The 10,610-nt window shown below is 40.0% G+C and overlaps 1 protein-coding gene across 2 annotated transcripts; it reads left to right on the forward strand.

The window, feature by feature from the left end:
• Positions 1 to 640: 640 nt before the first annotated feature.
• crp1 (C-reactive protein 1) lies at positions 641 to 2,104 on the forward strand. Of its 2 annotated transcripts, XM_034708382.1 has the most exons (3): positions 641 to 783; positions 906 to 984; positions 1,108 to 2,104. In XM_034708382.1, exons 1-3 carry the CDS (start codon positions 781 to 783, stop codon positions 1,716 to 1,718), a joined length of 693 nt encoding a protein of 230 aa, XP_034564273.1. In that variant the 5' UTR covers positions 641 to 780; the 3' UTR covers positions 1,719 to 2,104. The 2 variants fall into 2 exon arrangements, with proteins under 2 accessions (XP_034564273.1, XP_034564274.1); XM_034708383.1 differs by lacking the exon at positions 641 to 783 and having other exon boundaries at positions 889 to 984.
• Positions 2,105 to 10,610: the final 8,506 nt, after the last annotated feature.

Consider the following 10,610-nt stretch of genomic DNA (forward strand, 5'->3'; position numbering starts at 1 on the left):
TATTGGCAGATTTATTTTGTTTATTTCGAGGTTAAAATACCTTGAAAAACTTTTTTTCCTTGTTTTTGGAGGGGGCATTTTTTCCAGTGTGCTGTGTATGATTTTATACAGTCTGTGATCACGAGGGAAATCCATCCTATATACCCCCTCTTTGACAATTATATAGGTTGAGACTATGTATTTATGGAGTCCTCCCTCAGTGTGAAGTGAGTCAAGTGTGCTTAATTAAGTCAGAGGATTATCTAGAGTCACAAGGATCTGTTTCCAGCCAAGCATGATGCTGCTGATTTTCATAAATGTCATTTCTCAGTGCTTTGAGTCATACAATCCTAACTCATTACAGGCAAATATCAAAACACTGGAACTTGGAAACAAATCTGTCTGCATGATTTCACTCTTTATGAGTGTGAACTGGTCCTTGATTCCTTTAGAAACACTCATGACTTCACTTACCTAATATCAGGAATTGTCAACTAAAACAATGCAGAAATCTTCCACATCTGCTCTTATGTAAGATTTTTCAAACCCTGTGAGTTTGTTATGTGATAGAAGCACACAAACACACACACACTCACTGGACGAATGTGTGTGTGCATCAGTCACACAGCAGATTAAGGCAGCATCACTCAGGCCCTAAAACACCAAGCCTATTGTCAGAGCGTCCAATGAACAGCTGACATCACGGCCTGTGCTAGGAGGGAAGAGGACCGCTGCACGAGAGGTGTTTGCAAGCTGGACTGAGTTAACAACATCGAGGAACAGCAAAACAACAATAACAAAATGGTAAGAAAGACAAAAACTTCTTCTAAATGTTCATATGATTTAGTCTCTGATATGACTCCTGTGTTCATGGATCTTTATTTGTTGATGTCTTCAGATAATTAATGTTTTGTGTGTTTTTTCAGCATCTCAACATTGTAAGATTCTTTTTGGTTGTACTTGGTGTCTTTGGATGGTCCATGACACTTACATCTGCCACCCAAGGTATTTATTCATAACGTAGAATGAATTATTTATGAGAATATATTGATTTACATGTGCACACATTTTCACTTTTTACGTTTGTTATCTAAAACTAATCATCTTTGCCCCAATGTGTTCCTGCAGTGGGTCTGAGTGAAAAAGTCCTGGTCTTCCCCTATGAGACTGACTTCAGCTTTGTGGCCCTTATCCCTCAGAAGGAGATGGGGCTTAAGGCCTTTACTCTCTGCATGCGGGTGGCCACTGAGCTTCCTGAAGAACGCCAGATCATCCTGTTCGCCTACCGCACGCCTGACTATGATGAGCTCAACGTGTGGCGTGAGAACGACGGCCGGGTCTCCTTCTACTTGAGCGGTGACGGCTGCTTCTTCCACCTGCCTCCCATCACCACTTTCCGCACCAGCCTCTGCCTCACCTGGGAGTCTCGCACTGGCCTCTCTGCATTCTGGGTCGAAGGAAAACGCAGCACCTACCAGGTGTACAAACCGGGGCACACCATCCGTCCGAAGGGCACCATCCTCCTGGGACAGGACCCGGACAAACACCTTGGAGGATTGGAGGCCGTGCAGAGCTTTGTAGGCGAGTTGACGGATCTGAATATGTGGGACTACGTGCTCTCCAGGAGCATGATTCAGGCCTGGCACTACGGCCACAAGGTCCCTAAGGGCAACATCTTTGACTGGGCCACCATGGAGTACGAGATGAGCGGGAATGTGATGGTGGTGGATGATGACTGACTGGAGCTGGAGTCGAATGGGAAAAGGGATGATGCTTTAGAGATCTGTGTTGGACTGATACTAATATGTATGATGGTTCTGCTCAGATTTGGTGTTGCTTTATGTTAGGGTCCACAAATGTATTTAATGACATGTTAAAAACATCTTGATGATTACATAAGAGTAAGATGCACAGGCAACACATAACTCAGTTGTTTAGATTTTCATTTCTAATTTTTTTTCTTACCAAAAAGCTTTATATTTTGATTTTGGTGAGACAGACAGATACTGGTGCTCAGCAGAAAGTATCCAGAGGGTGGCACTGTGTGACTGGTTCACATTAAACAGACACTGGAGTCAAATGGAGCAGTAACATGCTCATGTCCAATACATGATTTGTTGTAACTCTAAAGATGGAGATTTTCAACAAGACTAGAATTATATGACTAAAATATTAAAAATATATAAAGATTTTTTCTTACAGTTTTTTAAAGAGGGTGAAGATTCAGCAGATTAGATAAGTTCTACATCATGCCACACTGACATGATGCTATTACGTAGTTCAATTCGAACAGGCTTTAATAATATGCATTTTGATGAAAAAAAAAAGGGAAAAATCACAACTGTACTGCAATTATGAGATAAATAGTAAGAAAAATGGAAAAAAATCAAGTGTTTTTAATTTTAATAATACGATTTTAACATACTATAAAGAATAGTAAAGTGACTTGCCTTAATGCATTTAACAGACACGTGTATGTTTGTCCTGTAATACTGGTGATAAAAAAAAGTGAAGGAGATATTAAAAGAGCAAACCCTCTTTGGATTTAATGGTTAAACAGCACTCTGAGACAAATAACAATTATCATGTTTAATATCCATCGCAGTAATGTTGCCTTCAGTTAGAGGACTCACTCATGAATTTTCCATGTTTCGACTGATGTAAGAACGCTTTTGGGTCTGAAATAAAATCTCTCCATGATGTGCATAACTAATAATGTTTGTAATTAAACAGAATATTTCTTCTTTGAACTCTGGTAGCTTTTTTTCCGCTTCATCTTCTTTTTTCTTTTTGAAATATGTTTAGGACTGAAACTTCAATTTATAACTCCAGTAAGAGAATCCAAAAATATTGTATTGCTTTTTTCATTAAGAAAGCTAAATCTGAAAATTAAAACATACAAGAAATATATCTTGGAAATTGGATCAATGCAATATCCAGAAAGAAACACTGACAGCGAGTTATCGAGAGTACCTCTAGATGAAGTATCACTTAAATTTAATGCTTGTTTCACACTCAATAAAATGTCATATTTAAGAGGACATATTTTGATATCTATGCAGTAAAAAAATCTACCTCTTTCCCTTTTTCCAACCTTCATTCCCTATTTGCGTGTGTTTTTTCTTTTTCTCCATCTATAACTGTCTTTCCTTTCTCTGTTTCTTTCCAGTCTTTCCAGGTCTTCATGATTAAGAGAAAGCGGTGCGATGCAAATAAACTGATGATCTGACAGATGAGATGAAGTCTTATTTTCTTTTAAAAATAGAAATGGTCTTGTTGTCAGTTTAGATGAGAATCAGCTGTATTGGTTTGCTGTGTGTACACCTACAGTACAGGGAAGTGGAAACCAGTTTTAACTTTGGTCATCATGTAAAATGATTTAACATTAAAAATGACCTAACATGTGCAATTAAAGGATTTTGTAGTGTTAACTTAACTGAAGTTAATTTCTCTTTTGCCTTTCTTTTTTATAAATATTGAACCAGATACAAGAGACACATCTGCAATGGTTGACGGTTGTTCTTCCTGAGATTTCTTCTGTTTTGTTCCTGTTAAAGACTTTTATTTCCAAACGGGGGACCTTAGGGTGTCCCAGGTTGATCAGAATGTATCAGACTTTGCAGCAGATTTACTTTTTGTATTTTTTGGGCTGTAGGAATGAAACACACTTGATCTGACTTCAATGAGATAAATCTTTTCATGTTTCTTGCAGAAGTCCTTCCGTATGGATTTGCTTCACTGACACCTCCCTCAGGATTAGTTTAGGATCAGATCCTCTCTATCCGTCCGAGTGTAACACAGTAACCCCGAGTTCCCCTGTGTCGTCTGTGGTCCTCTCCTCCTTTCTCTTCTGGCCTCCTGCCCTCCTCTTCCTCCCTCTCCCTGCCTTACACCACCATCATGACCTCCATGCAGAGTCGAGGAGGGAGAAGTTTCCAGTGCACAGCCCGCACAGGCTCCCTTCAGGGTGGGAAAGTGCTGTGTTTTTTTTCTTTTCTGAGTGTGTGTGTGTGCGTGTGTGTGTGTTTATTCCAACTAAATCAGCCGTCGGCTCTCTTGAGCAGCTAAATAAGGAGAAGGCAGGGCCAACGAGTTCTGACTGCGGGTCAGCAGCCAAATGTTCCACCTTCTTGGATGTTGCAATGCATCAATCGCAGTGCCCACTCACTGTGAGGTAACACCTTTGTGGACCATCTGCCCAGGCCTGGCTTCTCTCAGCCCTCTGGTACACACACACACACACACACACACACACACACACACACACACACACACACACACACACACACACACACACACACACACACACATACACAGGGTCTGTTGTTTCCTTCTTTTGCATCTCTGCCCAAGAGGGGAAATAATTCTTCTACATGCAGAAAATCCAACTTGTACACCTCTAGATGAGGTGAGCTCCTCTGGTTTTTCTTTTCTGTCAAATTCAAAAACATTTGCTCAAAACTTAGAAGACACAGATTAATTTTATCATTTTTTTCTTGGAATTTAAACCCTTGGAAAAGAGTTATTTTCCCCTATAATCACATCTTGAAATTGTTTTTCCTTTTTTAAACTCAGGCTTATATTTTGGGACTGCACACGACCCTATTTCTGCAGAAAATAAAAAAAAAAGGCTCTGAGTGTAACAGAAGGATAAAATGAGTGTCCAGGCCTCTCCACAGACTGGATAATTATTCCCTCTGTCTTTCTTTATTGCATGTATTATCCAACCGAGCAAACACTCACAGGGCTCAGTGGACAGTGGGGCCCCGCCAGTGCAGGCCTGCGAGATCTGCATATTGGCCCGTGGTGTTTTAAGCAGTCTAAGGCAGTGCCACTCTGCTCACTGTGTGCTCTGACTGTGTGTCCGTGCGTGTGGAGCTGGTGAGTGTGTTTTCCACGCGAGAGGAGATAGACGGCGTGAGGGAGCCCCGCATGAGCCGGGGCGAGGGGGAGACAGAAGGAGGGCCGTTCTGGATTCCTCCGAGCAACTCCAAATAGATTTCCAGGCAAAACATATTTGCATACGCTGAGACAGTGCTACGAGCTATCTGAGTGAGCTGCAGCATGTGTGCATTGAACAGATGGATAATTTTTTTAGAGCTTTCTTGCAGAAATTTCAGCCCATTAAATCAAGATCTTGGGCATTACTCAGCCGACTTTTTGTTCATGAGGCTCACAAAGAAATATCAAGATCAAGTTGTATAGCATTTGAGGAAAAACTGCAATTCAAGGAGTGTTAGATTTAAAATCTGCCACTTTTATAAAAATTAAGTGTATTCTTCTGTTAGTAAAAATTTACTGATGACAAATGAAGCTAAGGCCTGGATAAAACTTTACTCCTTCACACTCTCTCTCTTATAGGTTGTAATGTGGCAGTATGCTCACTCGTCCTCCCCCTCTGGGCTGCATGAAAAATTCACCAGGCCGTCCCATTAGAGTCAGTCTGAATCAGGGTGCAGGGGTTGCATTGACCACACACACCACACTTTCATCAATCCACACTTAGCAACGCAAATGTTGTGTTTACCAAACACAAAATCACAGCGCTCGCCCCCCTTTTTTCTTTGTGCTGCAGGTCACTTGAAGCACACACTGCTTGTACAGATGCATGATCACAACCAGCAGCAGTCCTGTAGAGTTAAAAACAGATGGACATTACCCTTTTCAGTGCAGCTTTTCACACTGTTGGTGCGAGACCTGACCTTTACTGTGTGCGAGGGTGAGAGAAAGTCAGCTCTCTCTCGGCGTGACAACACCTCCAGGCAGCACGGCCGACGCTGTACCATGTACCTCTGAGCAACCTGCACTTCTTCTGACAGGAGGAGTGGTACTGAAGCACAGAAGCACTGAGGGGGGACAGGAAGAGGCCAGAGTTAAAGGAAGGACAATAATCCTGAAGAGACTAGCGCTTCACTTGAAGACAAAATGTTCAGGTCCTTATGAGACTGTAGGTTTCATTTCAGTGTTACTTCAGAGAGAATCATCTGTGGTGCTGTCGGTTCATAGCTAGTTAAAAAAGGATTATGATGTTTTCTGTGTTTTTTGATGACTTTTTATCTTTTCAAAAAACTTTAATTTAACAGAACAGCTGAAGAGGGACAAGGAATGTGGGGAGGGAGAGGAGGGTGACATGCATCAAACAGCATCAGGACCAAATGTTGAACTGCATGTCAAACCTGTGACCAGTGTGACTGTACACGGGGCGCCTGCTCTACCTACTAAGCTAAACTAATCCTTAGACATGTTAGTGTCTAAGAATTTTCTTTGTTATATCACAGACTCATTAAGGAGGGCTTTGATACCTGGAATGTTGGGGTGGTTAATATCCATCAGCTGTAACAGGAAGCAGGAAGACAATAAAGCAGCTAAACTATGCTGTGCCATAAATTAAATGTAGATTCATTTTAAAGTCCCTTTAGACACTGGTTAGGGTGTTTTAATTTGTATTCAAAATGCATAAAGTCATTTGTCATAATACAGTACATTATTAAATTGCATGTAATTGAAAGTGTAAGATCCTTTGTTTTTGTGGTATAATCTAATTTTAAGTTAAAAGTTGTATCACCTTGGACTCTGTTGCTTTAATTTAGATTACATTTTAAGAAAATATGTCTCTTTTGAATTCTTTTAAACTTCATAGAGGTACCATAAACAATAATGGGAGTTGGAATTCAACTAGTTTTATTTTATTATCGACTGCTCAATTCATCAACTGAGTAAAATTACACAACATTCACTGTTTCAAGCTTTAGGAATTTGAAGATTTTCTTTATTTTTCTTGATAGTGTCATTTTTCCCTAACTAATGGGACAATTTAAAACTAGCGATTGGTAATTCAAAGGTGTCACTTCAGGCATCCTAGGGTCTATTCTTACATTTTAAAAACATTTTTCCAAGACAGCTATTCATAAGAAAAGCAATACAAATGCTAATAATGATTTAATCAGGAGTGTGTTATTTTGTCCATCACTGGAAACCCCTTTATTTCGGGTGTGATGTTGTCTCAAGGAGATTAGATCAGTTTATGTACAAAAGGTGACACTGATTATACTTAATTTATAAGATGACAGCTCAGAGAGCAGTGGCTCCATAGTAACAGTCAGGATCTTATTCCATCAGTGTGTTAAAAACAGTATCTGTAGTAACACAATAAAAAAAACAAATGTCAACACAAACTTTACATCTTTCCTTCATCTCGCCATCTTAATGCTCTAATGCCTACTTCACTCAGGAGAAACATGAAGAGTAAAAGTGAGTGAGGGGCTCTGTGGTAGAGTGTGTTGTGGCTTTTAGTGTTGAATTCCCCTCCGTTGCCTCTGGGCTGGCCTCTCCTGTGAACATATGAACCGTGCCACAGCGTGTGGCGCTGCGAGACGCTCCACAGCCTCCTGATTAAATATTACAGCCCTCTAAATGGATGGAGATTAGCCTCTGTGGGAATGTTAGGGCTTAATTTACCCCCCGGCCACATGTGTGAGTGTGTATGTGTCTGTGTGTGTGTGTCTGTGCAGATATGAAGCAGGAAGGGAGGATGGGGTTGTTGTACATGTGCCTCAGTGTAAATGGATGCATGTTTCCAGCAGTAGGTCAGAGGAGGATGAGCTGCAGTTTCAGAGTGAATGTTTCTGCAGCAGCTCAGAGGAGTGAGCAGGTTCACAGGATCCGTCCCCTTTCTAACCCTAGAGATTATGACATGTTAGCTTTTCAGGTTCAGTGTTTTCAACTTTAAAAACAGCAGATACATTTAAGATTTTTGAGAATGAAGCTACACACTCACTTGTTTCTTGAGTTTATGGACATGTGGTCTTCATGTTAAAGATGCAGCTGCGTATTGGATTCATAAAGCCCGAAAACATTGTTACACAATTATCAATCATCCAAACTTAGACAGACAGCCTGTTCAACAATATTTCCTCTTTATGAATTTTTTGTGAGCTGTTTTTTTTTATTATTTATTATTATTTTAAAATAAATATGCAAGAACATTTCACAAACGGAATTTAGATAATAATCACCAATAAAACAAAAAAGAAATAAATCAAATGTATTAGTCATTAAGCTTTTAAATCTATAGGCTGTATTTTTAACCCTCTGCACTCTCCCCGAATCAATAACACCCTGCTCCTGGTGACCAATACTGATAAGATTATTGATATTTTTCACATTTCTGTATTTCAAAATTTTGTAGATTACATGAGTTCAAGATTTTGTGAGCAAAGACGTATGTATATGAATATTTTTTTACTTTTCAATTCTAACTGAAATCACTTTTGCTGAGACTCCAAAAATAAATCAAATCAACTTTATTTATTTAGCACTTTACACACAACACAGTTGATTCAACATGCTTTACAACAGAAAATGAGGAAAACAGAGAGAAAATAAAAAACACACAAACAGAGGAAGAGAGAGGGAAAGAAGAGTGGGAAGAGAGCAATATAACTAAAAATGAAATTAACAGTAATAGTAACAACAGTAATGACAAGAAATACAATTAACAGTGCAGTGAGTATCTGAGCCAGCGTGGTTAGGGGCAGTTAAAACCTAATGAATAAATGTGCGTTTTGAGACGACTTTTAAAAGTCTCGACAGAGGGGGAGAATCGGATGGTGGGGGGAAGAGAAGTCCACAGTTTTGGAGCACAGATGGAGAAGGCCCTGTCCCCATATCTCTTTGTCCTTGATATTCGGACAGACATATCAGACAACAAATCAACACTTTTACAGTAGACCAGTCTTTTCATGTTTAAATCTTCATCTACTTTTAATCATACTCACTGGACTACTGTCCAAAATATGTCATTGAAGTTGGTGATAAGGCTGATAAGGTTTGTAGAGATCACATCATGCAGGGCAGGTAGGGATACGTTTGCAAAGTAATGGCAAATGGAGTTGCTGTTCTAAATACATCAGTTCATAGCTGGCAAGATCTTTGTTCCTTTATTTCAGAAAAAGTGAGTCATTAAGCACTATAAATTCAGTGATGTTTTCATTAACTGCTTTAACTTTGGGAAGTCACTGGCAAACTTTCTGCAGTTTTCAAACGGAACTTCTAGCTAGCTGAAGCTACTTCCGCTTTGCATTGCTTCAATACACCTTTTTTATTGCTGACTTTTCAGGAGACATACAAATTTTAGTGTGTTAAAAGTTGACATTTTATTTCTCCAGGAATACCTGCTGCATGTTTTGCAAATTGCAAGTGTTATCCTCCTGTGAAACAGTGAAAAACATCTACTCAGGCGGTGCCGTCTTAACTCCCTCGTTAGATGTTGCAGCTGCACTTATTCTCTGCATGTCATGGTGGATTGCATGGTCAGATCGTCTAGGCTTGTCAATAAGAAAATGAAAGCGACTGTATTATATTTATGTAACACAACATTTATATTTTTCATTAATAAGTACTATTGCAGGTTATTGTTTTACCTCATTTTAGGAGACCTACGCTTTCAAGGAAAATCCCCATCTATTATTTTAAGCTGCAGCTGTTCATTGAAAGGGAATAATTAAAATCACACATGTGGAGTGAGTGACTGTCACTTTAATTGCAGGCTGTTTTCTGTGTACTGTTATGCCATCTCGACATTCGTTCTGAATTATTGATCGGTTGGTTTTGTAGTTCACCTCGTTTAAAATGCTTTTAAGGACGTGAGTGCATGTTTTGAGGTCTTTGCATGAAAACCCTGAACTTTATTATTTATAAACACACATAACCTTTATGGAACAAGGGATCTACTTAATAATCCACTCTAACTTTTTAACCTTTATTGAGCTGGAGTGCAGTCTGATGAATGTGTCTTTTCCTGCAGAAGTGTGCATCAGATGTATCCCTGCGAGGCCTTAATTCTGTTCATTTTCCTCCCACAAACACATCCATCAAACACACACCACATATGTGTACAGCATGCACAGACAATAACGAGCGCACACATAAACACAGCAAAACTCCCTCTCACACATTCACAAGCACACACACAAGCACTCTGCGCCACTGGGCAGGGACTAGCCTGAAAGATTGAAAGCAATTAAAACTATCATCTGCAGTGGCTCTGGGCAGGCCTGTGGCTGCGAGGGGGGAGCTGCCACTGTGCATCAGCCTCTCAGTCTCAGCAACGCGCAGCGACATGAGAGGGAGAGTCACAGCCCGCACCAACACACACACACACACACACACACAAACACACACACACTCTGACACACATGTACACAGGGCTTTGTCATACAACTGCCATAACACTTAATCCACACTGCAGATCTTTCACCTGCTCCAGTGTCTCTGTGTCTTCCTTTAAAGCTGAACACATGATAAAACTCACAGCTGAAACATCCAAACACTGTTACTCTCTGTAAAGTTCAATAATCAAACACTCTGCAGTGACTGAGCTGCATCATTATTGGACGGTATTGAAATTGCCTGACTGTGGTCTGGGTAAACACTAAGTTCTGATTTGCTAAAGGGTGTCAGGTTCCTGATCATTTGACATACATGATGTAGTAGCACACATGGTTAATTATTTTTCTAAGAATATCTTGAGAATGACTTGGGGACAGTGTCATGGCTGGTAAACAAGCTAGTTTTGTTGTTAAGGAGACAAAAAAACTACTAATACTGTAAATCCAGAATAAAGGTTGCGC

This window comes from Notolabrus celidotus, chromosome 18, assembly GCF_009762535.1.
Source record: "Notolabrus celidotus isolate fNotCel1 chromosome 18, fNotCel1.pri, whole genome shotgun sequence".
NCBI lineage: Eukaryota > Metazoa > Chordata > Actinopteri > Labriformes > Labridae > Notolabrus > Notolabrus celidotus.